This window comes from Anolis sagrei, chromosome 2, assembly GCF_037176765.1.
Source record: "Anolis sagrei isolate rAnoSag1 chromosome 2, rAnoSag1.mat, whole genome shotgun sequence".
Lineage (NCBI taxonomy): Eukaryota > Metazoa > Chordata > Lepidosauria > Squamata > Dactyloidae > Anolis > Anolis sagrei.
Window position 1 is genome coordinate 214,089,330 of NC_090022.1, and position 16,965 is coordinate 214,106,294.

General features: G+C 39.2%; 1 protein-coding gene across 1 annotated transcript; it reads left to right on the forward strand.

Annotated features, from left to right (window-relative positions):
• Window positions 1–2,681: 2,681 nt before the first annotated feature.
• CER1 (cerberus 1, DAN family BMP antagonist) lies at window positions 2,682–5,701 on the forward strand. The gene is made up of 2 exons (XM_060760833.2): window positions 2,682–3,185; window positions 5,289–5,701. Exons 1-2 carry the CDS (start codon window positions 2,700–2,702, stop codon window positions 5,580–5,582), a joined length of 780 nt encoding a protein of 259 aa, XP_060616816.1. The 5' UTR covers window positions 2,682–2,699; the 3' UTR covers window positions 5,583–5,701.
• The last annotated feature ends 11,264 nt before the right edge of the window (window positions 5,702–16,965 follow it).

The following is a 16,965-nucleotide window of genomic DNA, read 5'->3' on the forward strand; positions in this document are numbered from 1 at the left end:
TAGATTTTTCTGGGTGGGGAGTGGGAATGGTCTTCTTTCACAATCAAGATCATTGTTCACTTCCCAGAGTTGTATTGGTGATTCTAGACATCTACTTTGTATCCAAAGCACATTTTAGCAATGTAGAATCAATGAAACCATTTTCATTCCTTCATTAAATTAAGCACACTTGCGCTCTCTTTTAGATCCTTCGTCCCAAAAGCTGTTACAGCTAAAATGAATAATTTTATACATAGTGCTTGGAAAAGTTCCTTAATGTTGTGTGCAATGGTAATATGGATCCTTATCAAATATATCCTTCATTCATATTGGCTTTTGGTACTATCCTGATGCGTAACAACTGATTTTGGTTAAAGAGTTTGAAGCTGCTGTATGCATGACAGAGTGAGGCTTTCCACAGCAAGATTAATGGATTGTGTATTATGGTCATCTGGGAGCCCCTGGTGGTGCAGTGGGTTAAACTGCTGAGCTGCTGAACTTGCTGACCGAAAGGCCAGCAGTTTAAATCAGGAGCGGGGTGAGCTCCTGCTGTCAGCCTCAGCTACTGCCAAGCTAGCAGTTTGAAAATGTGAGTAGCTCAATAGGTACCACTCCGATGGGAAGCTAACGGTGCTCCATGCAGTCATGGTGGTCACATGACCTAGGAGGCGTCTACGGACAACGTCGGCTCTTCAGCTTAGAAACAGAGATAAGCACCACCCCCCAGAGTCTGACATGACTTAATGTCAAATGGAATCCTTTAACTTTACTTATAATGGTCATCTACCTATATTTATCATATTACCCAGTGGTTAATTTTGATCATTGCTGTTGAATCTAATTTTCAGAAAAAACTGAACTATGGGTATCTAATTTAATTTGTATATTTCTTGGTGTATATCTCTTTATTAGTGTTTTACATGTGCTGTGTCCTTTCCCCATATTGAAAATAGTTGTTGAAGCATGAAATTGGTCACCATATCTCAGTCTAAACCTAGTCCTTTCACCACCTTGTGCTCCTATGTTAGCTTCAATATTAAGAGGGCACTAGGTGGGAAGGGGGACTTATCTGTACGTACTGAACACAGAACGGGATGGGATGGAAAATTTGGCAACATTTGTTTTTAATGTTTACAATAGTAGCATGATGTATAATATTAACAATACAGCCCTGAATGAATATGTGTGTGTGTGTGTGTGTATATATGTTTAGTTGCATCTCTCTCACCCATACGTAAGTGTCGGAGAAGCCACTGCCTCCTTTCTCCAGCTCTGAGAAGGCCTACCTCACAATGTCTCCATGGCCCAGTGTCTTTGGGCTGCCCTATTTATGGCTCTTTCCTTCCTTCATCTATTTCCCTCATACATCTTCCTACTCTCTCTTTTCTTTCTTCCCTTCTTTCCTCACTGTCTCTTATACACCTTCACCCCTCTTCTTTTGTTCCTTTCTCATTTCTTCTTTTCCTTTCTTCCCACCCTGACTTTGCTCATTTCTTCAGTTCCTTTTTCTCTTCTTCTTTCTCTTTCTTTCCTTTCCCCCTCCACTTGTACCTTTCCCCCCTTTTCCCTCCCTTCCTTTTCTTCCCCATCACTTCCTTCCTTCCTTCCTTTCTCCATTCCCCTTATGCAAATGTTAACTAGCAGTTGCCCCCCCCCCCCAGGGTTGAGAAGGGCGGGGTGCAAATATCTGAAACAAACAAACAAACAAACAAACAAACAAATAAGCTCACCTCCTTTCTTTTCTAGTGACATCACAGAGGACCACTTCATTTAGCAACAGCCTTCATCTAGCCACTGCCAATCCACTTCTGCCTTTCCTTTTCCCTGATTCTGGTTTGGTTCTTTTAGTTCAAACCGCACAATTATTTCAAGTTGGATAAAGCAGTATGAAAAAAAATAGCGGAAATTGTAACGTAGTACTTGGTGCGCAATCAGTCATACAAGCTGTTTTATTTTTGTAGCAATCCAAACTGAAGATTAGGAAGAACTGAGTACTTTGTTTTTTTAAAAAGAATGTGTGCCAAGTTTGGTCCAGATCCATTGAGCCATGTAACCAACCTACACACTTTGACCTTTATTTACATAAATAGATGCTGTTTTTAGCTGATCATCATAAACTCATAATTATTCTCTATCAAGCCACATTTGCTCAGAGTATTAGACTTGTGACATCATTACTAACTGAACAACTATACCCCCCTCCCGAGGTTTCAGACCATGCTGAGAAAGGGATTCCCCCTTCCCTTAAACTCTACTGTACTTACAAACGTGCCATTGACTCTTGTGTTGCACTAATGGATTCCTTTGTAATCCTCTCTTGAGAGGCAAAGCTAATACACATCAAGAACTCTCCACAAGTCCTAGACAACAGCACAACAATTTATCCAAACATTTAAAATTACCTCTCTGCAGGGGAAAACAGCTTTTATAATGGATACAAACTTTGAATACACATCCAAGAGTGAAAACTGGGAGCAGATACTGTTATCATAATTAATCTACAGCTAATGGGTGTTAATGGCATTAGCTGTAGGCTACTTCTTGGCCTTCCTCTTTGTCTCTCCCTTCTCTCTCTAAACCCCTGGGACTTGTTTATAAATGTAGCAGCCTTTCTACCTTTTTCATTGGAGAACAAGACTGCACAACACTGAGAGGAAGGAGAAGAAAACACCTTGCAGTACCATAAGAAGTAACCAGTTGAGGACAAGGACAGCTGCATCATGTATGTGCTGCTTCTTCAGATCCTGTTGATTTCTTGGCTTGGAACCACGGAGCAAACTGATGAAATGCAAAAGAAAAGGAGGAGGAGAAGTCCACATCTACTGCCTCCTGATACACTAGCAAAATATCTTCTGGACTATGAAGGGACTTTGGAAGAGCCCAGTTTGTTTGTGACGCACTTCTTGGCAGAAATGGAGAGAAAGAAAGAAGATGGACTTCAGATCCCTAAATCTATTTTACCTTATATAGGCAGTCATGCGACACCAGATTTGGGAAGCTGGGCTCCCCCAAGTCCGTTCCCCCATCCACAGAATCCCCCTTCCCACCCTCCAAAGAGGAAATCAGAGTCTCTCTTCAGGAAAGATGCCAAGAAGTTTTGGGATATTTTCATGTTGAAAGCCAAGTCAAGGTCTGAAGAGGCTGTCCTTCCCATCAAGACCAATGAAAAGTACCAGGACATCTGCAGCACTCTGCCTTTTTCTCAGGTAAAATTAAATCTCTAAGTTAGTCAGCGTTTCATGGAGGGGTGTCATACAATATGAGAGTGAAGGATTGCAAACATTTACATTGCACTTTCAATCTGCAAAGCAGGTTGTCCTCACAGCAACTCTTACAAACTATCTAAGGCCCTTTCCACACAGCTGTATAAAATCCACATTGTACTGGATTATATGTCCATGTGAACTCAGATAATCCAGTTCAAAGCAGATATTGTGGTTCATCTGCCCTGATATTCTGGGTTATATGGCTGTGTGGAAGGGCCCTGAGTCACTAACATTACAAGTTTTATAAAGGAAAAGATTGGCAAAATGATTTTTTCGTAATCTTAGTAAAGATTCAGGTTGAAAGTTTTAAAAAAGGATACAAGTGCCAGAATTAGAAAACCTGTTGTTTGTAGCATTTGCTGCAAGATTTGCATTTGGCCTGTTAAAGCCTGCATAGCATAGTGATGTGAGCATTGGGGCATGACTTCGGAGTCATGGGGCCCTCCCACACAGCCCTATATCCCAGAATATCAAGGCAGAAAATCCCACATTATCTGAGTGTGGACTTAGATAACCCAGTTCAAAGCAGATATTGGGGGATTTTCTGCCATGATATTCTGGGATATATGGCTGTGTAGAAGGGCCCCTGGTTTTGAATCTCTAACCAGGGCCCTTCCATGCAGCCACATAACCCAGAATATCAAGGCAGAAAACCCCACAATATCTACTTTGAACTAGGTTATTCTGAGTCCACACTGCCATATATAACAGTTCAAAGCAGAAAATGTGGGATTTTATTCAGTTGTGTAGAAGAGGCCTCAGTCATAGGGCCCTTCCACACAGCTCTATCCAGAATATTAAGGCAGAAAATCCCATGTTATCTGAGTGTGGACTCAGATAACCCAGTTCAAAGCAGATATTGCGGGATTTTCTCCCTTGATATTCTGGGATATAGGGCTGTGTGGAAGTGCTCAAAGCAAACACTCCCCCCTCCCCTAACAGAACCAATTTGGTCAGGGAAGCCCTGTGATGGGGCCTTAAGGTAAACAACAAAGGTAGGTCACAAAACATGACCATATGTAAACCAAAAAGTGATACTTTTAACACTTTAAATGCATGATATTCATTTTACATTGATAAAGATTACATAGATCTAAAGTTTTAGAAACTTGAGGATAGAAATATTTGTATATTAACCTGAAAAAATGGTTGACCTTAGTAGTTGAACTTAAGAATTCTTAAGGCTCACCTTGAACCTTTGGGAAGGTAAGCTTATGGTATCAAGATAAAACCTTGAACTTCAGTATGATTATATATGGTGCTTTCTGTCTGAAGGCTAATATAATCATATATTTTGTATTCATATATTGTGCATCTGTCACATTGTGTAAAGTATTGAAACAGATAAGATATGAGCTCCAAATTCCTAATTCAAATCTCTGCTTTGCCACAAATTTAATGTTAGCCAGAGCATACCATTGGATTTCCTCCTACAATTTTTAGTATTTAAATATAGTCACTCTCATCACTGGAGGTGTGTTTTGAGGATTACTTGAGGCCCCTTCCCACAGCTGAATAAAATCCCACATTTTCTGCTTTGAACTGGAATATATGGCAGTATGGACTCAGATAGCCCAGTTCAAAGCAGATATTGTGGGATTTTCTGCCTTGATATTCTGGGTTATATGGCTGTGTGGAAGGGTCCTGAGATTTATTTGAAGCTTTCAGCATCTTTTAAAAGTGTCTTTATACAGATAATGAGTAGTAGTTTAATGTGAAGATCTAATAATAAAACAACAACAACAATACATTTTATTTCTTACCCATCTTTTCTCATGGCTTAAGACAAGGAACAATATAGTCAAAATACATAATCAAAAATCATTCAGTAAAACACATATATTAAAACATATTTCTGTAAATACACATCTTAAAAGTGCACAGAACAAAGATTAAAATACAGTAGACATAGAATGTGAATTTAAAATTCATAGTTAATAACCAATTGGGTAGGCCTAACATACAACAAAAGTAATTGTATTTTAATTGTTTTGTCATGAAGTGCCGTGGCATGTGCTTTAATATCATTGTGTTTTCTTTTAGACCATTGCACATGAGAACTGTGAGAACCTGGTGATACAAAACAACTTGTGCTTTGGAAAATGCAGTTCTTTCCATGTTCCTGGTCTGGAAGATCGCCTTTACACCTTCTGTTCCCACTGCTTGCCGACCAAGTTTTCCATGAAACGCCTGGAGATGAACTGCACAAGGGCGGTGCCCATAGTCAAGGTGGCTATGATTGTAGAAGAATGCAGATGTGAAGTTCAGAGAACAACAAACCCTGAAATGGGTTTTCGACATTCAGATTTATTGGCGAGCATCCATGGACACAACTGAAGCTTTTGAAACTTTCTGGATCTTTAGCAAAATGTCATCACAGCATTTTGATTCTCTCTTACAACATTTACATACACTGTGTGTGTGTAAAAGAGAGTAAGACTGTCCTACCACAGACATTTCAGAAATGCCTTTGAATAGTCTCTGCTGTTTGAAAGGGACTTTCACACTTTATAATTTTCTGGTGTAAACTTCAGTTTTTAGGATTGATCTGCTATTGTATGCAATGGCAGATCAAGGTCTTGTTTTGTTTTTCTAATGAAAATGAAACAAGGCATTTCTATGGCTCTTAGGACATCATGGTGTCAAATACATAAACTGAGCAACAAAGAAATGACCACAGAGAACAGTAATTTCCTACATGGTACCAATAAACATTGTTTTTCATTACCTTCTGAAGTGAAATCTTGGTATGTATTAGTGAGTAAAGTTGTTACCTACCTAAAGTATTTAAAAAATATTGGCTTCAAGTCTTTAATATCTCTTTTTTATGTGCTCTCAAGTTGACTGTTATATGACAATCCTATCTTTTTGTGCAAGATTAATTTAGAGGTGGCTTGCCATTGCCTTCTTCCAAAGCTGAGAGGGTGTGATTTCCTAGGGTAACCAGTGGGTTTCCATGGTTGATCAGTTTTGATATAAAGCAGGGTGGACAACATAAGACCTCACAACTATACCCAGTGCCTATTTTTGCAACCCAGACCCAATCCTGATCTCCCTGTTGTTGTTGTTGTTGTTGTTGTTGTTGTTGTTGTTGTTATATGACTTCAAGTCAACTCTGACTTATGACAACATTATTATCACAGGCTTTTCCTGGCAAGATTTATTCAGAAGTTTACTACTGCCCTCCTCTTAGGTTGAGAGTGTGATTTACCCAAGCTCATCTAGTAGTGTTCTCAACCTGTGGGTCCCCAGGTGTTTTGGTTTACAATGCCCGGAAATCCCAGGCAGTTTACCAACTGTTAGGATTTATGGGAGTTGAAGGGCAAAACAACTGGGGACCCACAGGTTGAGAACCACTGAAGAGGGCCTCCATAGATAAGTGGGGATTCAAACACATTTTTCCTGTAGTATGGTAGTATAGTATTATATAGTTTCTTATCTTCTATGATTGACTATGAAACTTTGGTCCCAGCAGGTTAAATCTTACCTTTCTTTTAAAAAATCCTTAAACATAACATAAGAAGTGGAGCTATCTAGTCCAATGTTCCCATCACATAGAGGCCCAAGGAAAGTCTGCTTTCTCTATCTTGAAATATGCAGCTATTGGTAAACTGTGTCTATTACCTCTTATACTTGAAGTAGCCATCCTATCAAACAGCCATCAATGAACTTATCCTGCACATATTGATACAGTTTGGAGGGAACCCTATTCACCCAGTGCTATTCTTTGGCATACTTCCAGCCTAAGTATAATCAAAATACTGGGTCCATAATTATGTGGTTCCAGATATCCACAGAAGGACTTGGAATGTATCCTTTATAGATATAGAGGTTATACTGTATTTTTTCATCTTCACACCCTCAATTTCTTAACACTGTATTGTCGAAGGTTTCCATGGCTGGAATCACTGGGTTGTTGTAGGTTTTTTGGGCTATATGGCCACATTCTAGAAGCATTCTCTCCTGACGTTTTGCCTGCATCTATGGCAGGCATCCTCAGAGGTTGTGAGGTCTGTTAGAACTAGGCTGGTGAGCCTGTGGTGTTTTGAAAGTCCTTTTGGCTGCAAGAAATTGTGGGATAGTATCTGTGTCTCTGCAGTGTAGAAGGAAAGTCAGGGAGCACAGTAGATGCAGGCAAAACGTCAGGGAGAGAATGCTTCTAGAACATGGCCATATAGCCCCAAAAAACCTACAACAACCCAGTGATTCCAGCCATGGAAGCCTTCAGTAATACATTGAACATCTCTATGGGGAGAAACTGTTCCAAGACACATGGAAATTGGAAAAACTAAGGACCAGGGAAGTCCATCTACTGTGCTCCCTGACTTTCCTTCTATGCTGCAGAGACACAGATACTGTCCCACAATTTCTTGCAGCCAAAAGGACTTTCAAAACACCACAGGCTCACTGGCCTAGTTCCAACAGACCTCACAACTTCTGAGGATGCCTGCCATAGATGCAGGTGAGATGTCAGGAGAGAATGCTTCTGGAACATGGTCATATAGCCCGAAAAACCTGCAACAACCCAGTTTCTTAACACTGTTTTAATAAAGTGCCATACTAGCAAAGTTTAAAAAGAAGGAAAATAAGTTAAATGTTATTTTTTCACTCCAAATACACACATTCTCTCATCATCCAAAATACAGGGTAAAGTGGCTTGTTCTCCTTCCAATCTCTGAATAAAGCAACTTCCTATTACTGAGTGATGCCATCCGGATCAAAGGGAATTCTCCATCCAGAGAAACTGTGGGATTGGGCCCTAAGTGTGAATCTGAACCATTTAGAAAGGACGTGTAAAGAGAAAACAGCAGCTGTAGTAATTGTTAATTAGATTAGTGCCTTAGCTTTTGAGGGTGAGTGTTTAATTAACCCAGCAATGATCAGCTGCATGTAATTAACACTGTATTCTGTTATATCAAGGATGTGTTAATTGGATCTGATTTTCAGAGTCAACCTCTATATTCGGAGCAAGTTGAGCCCAGGTGCTAGCAGAATATTGCTCCAAAAAGGAAGGGAGAGGAAAAATAGAGCCAGAGGATAGGGCTCTTTGACAGACAGCAGGGTCTGGAAGGAAATGATGGGTGGAGGGGCGACAGTGTAGCTAATAAAATACCTATTTATCTTGATTTGTGATAGGGGTTTATTTTAATGTACAGGATTTTTAAGGTTTCCCTAATGACAGTGGTGGTGGAGGGAAAATTAACAATTTCCAGTCACTGATGTGCTGCATCAGGCACAGAGACAGTTAACTTTCAAAGTACTTTAAACACAATTAATTGCCTGCTCCCAGACTACATGTATCCCCTTGTTTCCGAAAATCAGATTAATCACAACTATATGCACAGCTTTATAATACCAGCACAGTCTTTAACAATGAACAAAGCACTGCATGTTCATAACACTGTTTCTAAGGACAGTGGGTGGCAACCAGCTGTAATAATATCTTTTAAATCTGCTGTTCTTCTTAGGAGTCCAAAACCCTTTGAGTGACATTAACATCTGGATTTCATCAACAGATGCTGAAAGATCCATGGCTCACAACGGGAGCGGGCTACTAATATACTACATGCCCTTCTATATTCCCAAGATGTCCACACCTTCTGGACAATTTTAAGATTGATGTCTCCCAGCTATTACGTTTATGTTGGCTCTTACTACATTTAAGCAACAGATAAAAATGAGCCCATTTGCTGGCTATCTAAAATCTAAAATGATTTTGGGGACTTCACGTATGAATCGGCAAAATCATAAACCTGTATACTTAGTAGTAACACCCAGTGTGCTCACTAGGTTTAATCCTATCCCCATTTCCTTGGGAAGTAATTCTCATTGATCTTAATGAGATTCAAATCAGTAACACATAGGACTGTACTGTTAATTTCAAGTGCATTTCATGTAAATATGTGCCTGTTTCCGGTATCCGGACCTAGTAAAAGGAAGAATTGCATGGTTCAGAGGCCAGCATGATGACTGAATTTGAAAAATCTTGGGCACAGGTAACAATCAAGTCAATACATAAGATACGTTTGCATATGCACAATATTTCATGATTTATGATGAGTTCATGATTAGCTTGTGTCACTTCAGACTTCATGTGGAAAACATGGAGCTCATATGAAGATTTTTTTTTAATGTCAGAAGTGACTTGAGTAACTGCAAGTCACTTCTGGTGTGAGAGAATTGGCCATCTGTAGAGACATTGCCCTGGGGATGCCCAGATGTTTCACCAACCTGTGGTAGGCTTCTCTCATGTCCCCACATGGGAAGCTGGAACTGACAGACGGGAGCTTACCCTGTCTCATGGATTCAAACTGTCGACCTTCAAGGCAGCAGTTCAGCTGGCACAAGGGTTTACCCCATTGCGCAACTGTGGCTCCTATGTGAAGAATGTTCCTCCATAAATACATCTCTCTTGGCACAGAAAACTAGCAGGGAAAAGACTAAGCTAGAATGTTTCTCTCTCTGAATTTCTGTTTATCTCAGTGAGCATTCAGTCATGTACCTTCACACCTGTAATTTAATGTGGCATGACTCAGCCACAGGTTTTCCATTTTGGTAGCTGATACTGGTCAAAAGTTGATATGGATATCTGAAGGACCTTAAGAGACCACATGAGATTATCTAAAAGTTTTAGAAGAATGGTTTTTAACTTTGAATTTGTTTTCATGGTTTTCAACTGAGATTTTTTAAAATACTATTTATATTTAACCTTGTTTTAATGTTTGCATATTTGTATATTTTAAACGGTTATGATGATGCTTTTATGTAAGCTACTTTGAGGCCCTTTTGGGGGAGATTTATTTATTTCATATCAAAAGCATTGCATAAATTAGTATAAAACTGATAAAAATAGAAGGCATGCAGGTGGCTAAATATCTTTTGACCAAAAAGGGGCAACAGCAACGGCATTGTCTGTAGCCTCCAACAATTCCTCCTCTGTACATGAAGCAGGGCACAGTGGACAAGCATACAGATGCGGGGTTGTCTGTTCTGCTCCACAGTCACACAAGGTATGGAATTCTTTGGGGGAGATAAAGTGGGGTATAATAATAATAATAATAATAATAATAATTATTATTATTATTATTATTATCATTATTATTAAAATGGTCGTAACCTGTTGTTGCAATCATTCAACCAGTCCTCGTGAAAACCATTATCTCTCTCCCCATTTCTATGCTGGAATCTTTTATAGGAGATACATATGTAAGCACCATAGTTACAGATATACACAGTGACCTGACCTGATCCATTCCTACTTATCACTGTGAACATTGGAAGTCTGTTCCCATTGATCAGGGAGCACCTGACAGTCCTATCTTTTCTGTGAGCAATCCTTCATGCAACAGATAAAAACAGCAATCGATACAATTTCCCTCTTGTGTCAACGACTCCTCATTTGAGGTGGCACATTGGAACATCAGTCAACATCAGCTTCTTGATTGACAGGGGAGCAGGTCCTCCAATGATCTCAGTACCTGCTGGCCAAGAACTAAGGATTGGGGAACTTTCTCGGTCTCCACATATGTCCTAAACTAGGGGCTAAAGAGGGACTATAAATACATAACAGTTACAAGTGTCTTTGTAGCCACCTTAGAAGACTCAGGCTAATATTTGCAAAATGGAAATAACTCCTATTTTTGTAAAGACAATGTTTAGAATGCTGCACTATAGTGATGGATTTGTAACCTAGAGTTATGGAGTCATAACTGTTCTGTGTTCAGATCTGCTATGTATTCATAATTAGAACAGCGCCCTCCCTCCTCTCATTCAGGAAACAGCTGAAAACTTGGATATGGGACCAGGCTTTCGGAAACTCTGGCAGCTAAAAAGAAGGACCATAATGAAAGGCAAATATTGTAGGAACCTATTTTAACCATTGGACCTATGGAACGCGAACACTGACCATGAGATTGCTTATTGTTGTGCTATGGTGCTATATATTAATGTTTTTAATCTGTTAATTATTAATTACTGTTTTTATATTTTTATATTTGTATGTATTTGTATAAGGGCATCGAATTGTGCCGTCTGTGTAAGCCGCCCTGAGTCCCCCCTCGGGGGTGAGAAGGGCGGGGTATAAGTAACAGAAATAAATAAATAAATAAATAAAATAAATAAATAACTACTCCATCAACTCTTTAGGGGAATTGCCATTACATTCACATACTTAGAAATCTAATGATTTCAAAGCAGGTGGCCAATTTTTAAAAACTGGTGACGATTTTATTTTAGGTGGTGACGATGATAGTAATAACAATGATGATTAAAACAACAACAGAATTTCTGCAGTATGTGGTCATTACTGTATAAAAATGTAAAAAGGGAAATCAAATACCTTCTAACAATCTTGTAAACATATAAATAGATTCCAAGACAAAGTAATTGATTTCATTATCTAGCACTCTGTGTCTGGAAGTAATCCTATTTTGTTCAAAGATCTTATCTAAGCATTATTAGGACCTAGCTCAAGACACTCACCCTTAAAGAAATGCATTTTCCCATCTGTATTATAAGCAGGGATGAGAATCATGTGGCCCTCTGCATTGTTGGACTTCAACTCCCGGAAATATTCATTATTGGCTATGTTGGCTAGGGCTGCTGGGACTTGCAGTCCAACAATATCTGGAGAGGCAGGTCATTCTCATCCCTGGTCTGTCTCTCTCTCTCTCTGTTCGTACTACCATCCTTCCATGGATTCCATCATCCACAGCTTGAAAAATTCTGTCCTTGAAATCCCTAAAACAAACCTTGATGTTGCCATTTTATATAAGGCACACCGTTTTCCTATGCCCTTATATATAATGGAACAGATTTGGGTATCCACAAGGAGATGTTTCTGGAACCAAACCCCAGATGATACAAAGAGCCTAGGATGTATGTGTATATTCAAATACATACACATACAAATAAACACAGAGGAAGGGGAGGATGCTAGTTTTATAGATGACAGCTAAATACACTGAAATGACTGGAACCTGTATTAGCAATGCAAAATCCTCCCATGAAGCAGGAAGCTCATAGACAACACAGGGCCGTCCCTTCTCTTGCAGGCTGCCTCCATAAGAGAGCATCAGCTGCTACTGCACATGGCATAATTTTAGCATGCTGATTTAATATTTACAGAGTGCCAATAAAATTTTGATGATGACAGCTGGTGGTTCCTGTGGCAATTTATAAACAACAACATAACACAGACATCAGGGAGCTCGGAGGAAAGGTTCTGCCTGGCTGTACAATATTTAGGGGGCTCCAATACAAGGTTGTTTCTTTTTCAGACAAGAGAGGGTTTTTGTTGTTGTCGTTCTTATTGTTTTGCTTTGTAGGTTTTCAGGGCTCAGTGCCGAATAGACTGTTGGAAGCTGATCTGTGCACTTCAAACAAAGTCTGTAGATGTCAGGTGCTTTCCCCACTTCCATGTCAATAAGGTTAGTGGAGTGGCAATTGAGTCTTGGCTCCATGTTGAGAATCAATAGGATCCTACAACACAATTGCGGGCAGCAGAACAGGTCAGGTAGTGAAGGACAGGGTTTGTAACAAACAACATTGTTTTCCAAGAGAAAGTCAAGGCCAGGAGTCAGAACTCATATGTTTTAAAAACAACTTGTTTTCCAGCAAAGTCGAGTAGGAGAAAATCTTCCCCCAACAGCCATTGATTTCACAATACATTTTGTGGCAGAACCTGTGCGGCAATTTTACAAGTCACTCCCCAAGTTTTACCATTTTAAAATAAACATTCCACCCTTCTCCCTCATTCTGTATGTGTGTGAATGTGTGCAATCCCTTCTGTCTCTCTCTGTGTGTATTTGTGTCTTCAAATTGCTTCCCAATTTAAGGACAACTCTGTTGATTTCATTGGGTTTCCCTGGGCATAATGAGAGATGGTTTGCTATTACCTCCCTCAGAAATATAGCCGACAGCACCTGCTATTGCTTGGCAATTCCCCATCCAAGTACTAACAAGACCTGACTCTGCTCGACTTCCAAGATCTGGTGCCTTCAGGGTAATATATATCCCATCGTTAAAAGAAAAGCATAATTAATTCTGTAGGAAGGATTCATAAGAATTAGCCATGGTATACATTCAAGAGGTAATAGTCAACAAGGTAAGAAACACCCTGGACATATAGCATCTCTTATTACTATTGCTTTGAAAGTCAAGGAAAGGTGCTGAAGAAGCTTTAAGGGTTACTAACGTTTCGATTTTGTGTTAGTAGTTAAATATATGTATAATCGTTTGCTATAATTACTCATGAACTGTTTTTTAAAAAGTAACTAGAGGCAGTCCCTGAGTTAAAAAAACATCCGACTTACAAACAACTCATAGTTAAGAATGGGGGTGAAACAACAGGAAGTGATAGAAATCTATCCATAGGAAGGGAAATTCATTCCTGAAAGAGTTATCATGGGGAAAAGGTTTCTCCACTGAAGATTTACCACCAATCCTTGTTTCCGCATTCAAAATCCAGTTATCACAAGGACAGAGTGAGGTGAAATCTTCTAAATGGGGTGCAGACAGCAAAGCAAACACTACTGGGGTGTTAACCCTTCCCTTTGCTATCCAAAGCTTACACACATGCATACACACACACTATTTTGGCTGGAGTTACACTTAAAAAATGTATCTGTTCTGACTTGCATACAAATTCAACTTAAGAATAAACCTATACAAACTGGAAAAACATATGGAAAGGGGGAATAAAATTCACTCGCACCATGATTATCACCTCCATGATAATTTTTATAAGATAATGTATCGTTGGTATATGACACCAGAACGGCGAGCTAAAATCCAACCTAAGATATTTGTTGGAAATGTGACACAACGGTTGGCTCCTTTAACATATGTGGTGTCTATGCCCACAAACTAAAAAATATTGGACAAAAATACATAAAATAATTGAAAATATATTAAACATCAACATTATTTTAGAGCCTGAAACCTTTCTATTAGGTTTCATTGAGAAACAAATTTCAAAAGAATGTGAAAGAATTTTTCAAGACATTGTATGAGCAGGCAGGATACTATTTCCAAAATATTGGAAATAACTTACAATGCCAACAATGGAAGAATGAAAACTGAAGCTCAGGGAACTTTCCGAAATGGACAAGCTGTCCAGGCAGCTACAGAATCAAGATGCAAATACTTTGAAAAAACGATTGGGAGCTGTTAACCATATACTTGGTAAATCTAAAAATAACAACAATTGGCTTTTAAAATTGAATAAAGTACATTGAGCTGACAAAGGATTCAAGTGGAACAGCAATTGATGGAAAGAATCTTTCAACATTATTGGAGTTGCCTCTACCCATGAACAACAACTTACCTATATTCTTTTCCATTCCTAATTTTTTGTAAATATAAAAATATACTGAAATAAATTATACATATATATATATATATATATATATATATATATATATAAAATTTATTTCAGTATATTTTTATTAAACGTCAGAAGGACTTTTAATATGACTTTCCTTCTGACGTTTAATCCAAATCTAGCCTCCTTTAACCTCAAATCTATAGTCCTGGTCCTTCCCTTTGGGACAGCAGAGAACAGACCTGCCTCCTCCTCTCTTGAGATATGTGAAGAATACAATCTGGTCACCTATCAAGCTTCTCTTCACCAAGTTGAATATGTCCAACTCATTTAACATGGCCTCATAGGATTGGTTTTCCATACTTCTTTATTATCCAAGTTGTCCTACTCTAAACTCTCTCCAACTTGTTTATATCCTTCATAATACAAGATGCCTAGAAATGGATGCAGTTCTTGCTCAACATAGAAACTATGCTTTTATTAATGAAGTTGAAATTACATTCACGTTATTTGCTGTAGCATTATACTGCTGGGTCATATTCAATTTGTGATCAATAATAATCTCAAGGTACTTTTCACATGTAGTACTGGTGAGCCACGTATCCATCCTATACCTGTGCATTTGATTCTTGTGTCCTAAACATAGAATTTAGCATTTGTCTGTTCTGAATTTAATTTTACGAGTTTCTGCCCAATTTTCTAATGTATGTAGGTGCTTTTGAATTCTGTTCCCATCCTCAATGTGCTAGCTGTCCTTCCCAGTTTGTATCAACTGTAGACATGATAAGGACCCTGTTCCATCATAAATCCTTGATAGACATATTGAAGAGGGATGCCCTGGAATAGAACCCTGAGGCACTCCACTCAAGACCTCATTCCAGTCTGAAGCGCAGCCACTAATGATGACTTTTTTTGAGCATGGTATTCCAGCCAAGTATGGATCCATCTGACAATGTTCCCACCTATCCCACATTTAATCAGTTTGCTAATTAAAGCATTATGGAGGATCTTATGAAATGCTTGTTGCAATCCAGATAAATGGCATCCACACCATTCCCAAGTAAACTAGTGATAGGAAAAGGATATAAGAATAGTCTAATAGGATTTGGCACTTCCTGTTAGCTGTTCCTTTACTTTGCATTTTTTCGACTGTCTTTCCTGACTGCTGTCTTAGGGTACGTTGTAGATTGAGCACCGTATGATACCACTTTAACTGCCATGGCTCTCTGCTATGGAATCTGGGGGTTTGTAGTTTGGTGAGGCACGAGCACTGCTTAATAGAGAAGGCTAAAGACCTTGTAAACTACAACTCCTATGATGCCATAGCATTAAGCCATGAATTAAAAAGGTGTCAAACTGCATCAAACTTACAGTATAGATTCACCTCTCTGCTCAGTTCCTCATATATTTATACACCCCCCTTATACGACTAAGAAAAACAATAACATTACATACTACATATTTATGCTGTGTTATTTTATATTACAGCACTCACAACTTAGTCATTAAGTATATCTTTGGTAAATGCATATGACGGTGCCTGGTGATAATGATAATCTCAAAACGGCCCGCTTCATCTCTTTCAGTTTAGCCTCTGTTTGGGCTTCTGCTGCAGGGCAGGAGTCAGGCTAATTCAGGGTGGGCATCGTGCCACCCTGGCAGATGGAGGGGTGCCTCTTCGGAGCCAAGCGATTGTGGATGTGCATCGGTTCTGGGTGCTCAAGGCACAATTCCCAGCTGGGAGCAGTGAAGCTGCTGTCCATTGTGAGCTGCCGATGGCGGTTAGCCATCACTGATGATGGTCTCCAGCCAAAACTTGCTTCAAAATACCCCTTTTAAAAATAGCTATACAAAGAAAATAAAGAGGACTGGGACAATATGCTGACTATTTCTGCTTTTACATTCTGTTGAAGGGGGAAAAAACTTGGAGAAGGTGGAATGAGTTACAGACTTGTTTCATTATTTTGCAATCAAAAGCCCTTTTATTAATATCCTTGCTAGGTTGTGGGTCCATGAATATTTGTATCCCTTGTTTGTCAATTTATATCAACCCAATGGATTTCATAGGGTTTTCTTAGGCAAGGAATACTCAAGAGGTAGTTCTACCAGTTCCTTCCTCTGATATACAGCCGACAGCATGTGGTAACATACTCAATATTATTTAGTCATACATTTGTTGACAGCTCTTAACCACTCTGTAACTTAGGTGATCCCTCGTTGTCCGAGTATAATGGCCTTCCAAGTGTCAACTTGGAAGATGCCTGTCCGTGATTTTTTTTTAATGTGTGGAGGTTGGTGCACAGCCAATGAAGGTCCCACCCATGGCATGGTTAACATGATGGCGGTGACTTCTCAATCTGTTGCAGCTTTCTTCTGCCTTCACAGCCATTGTAACAT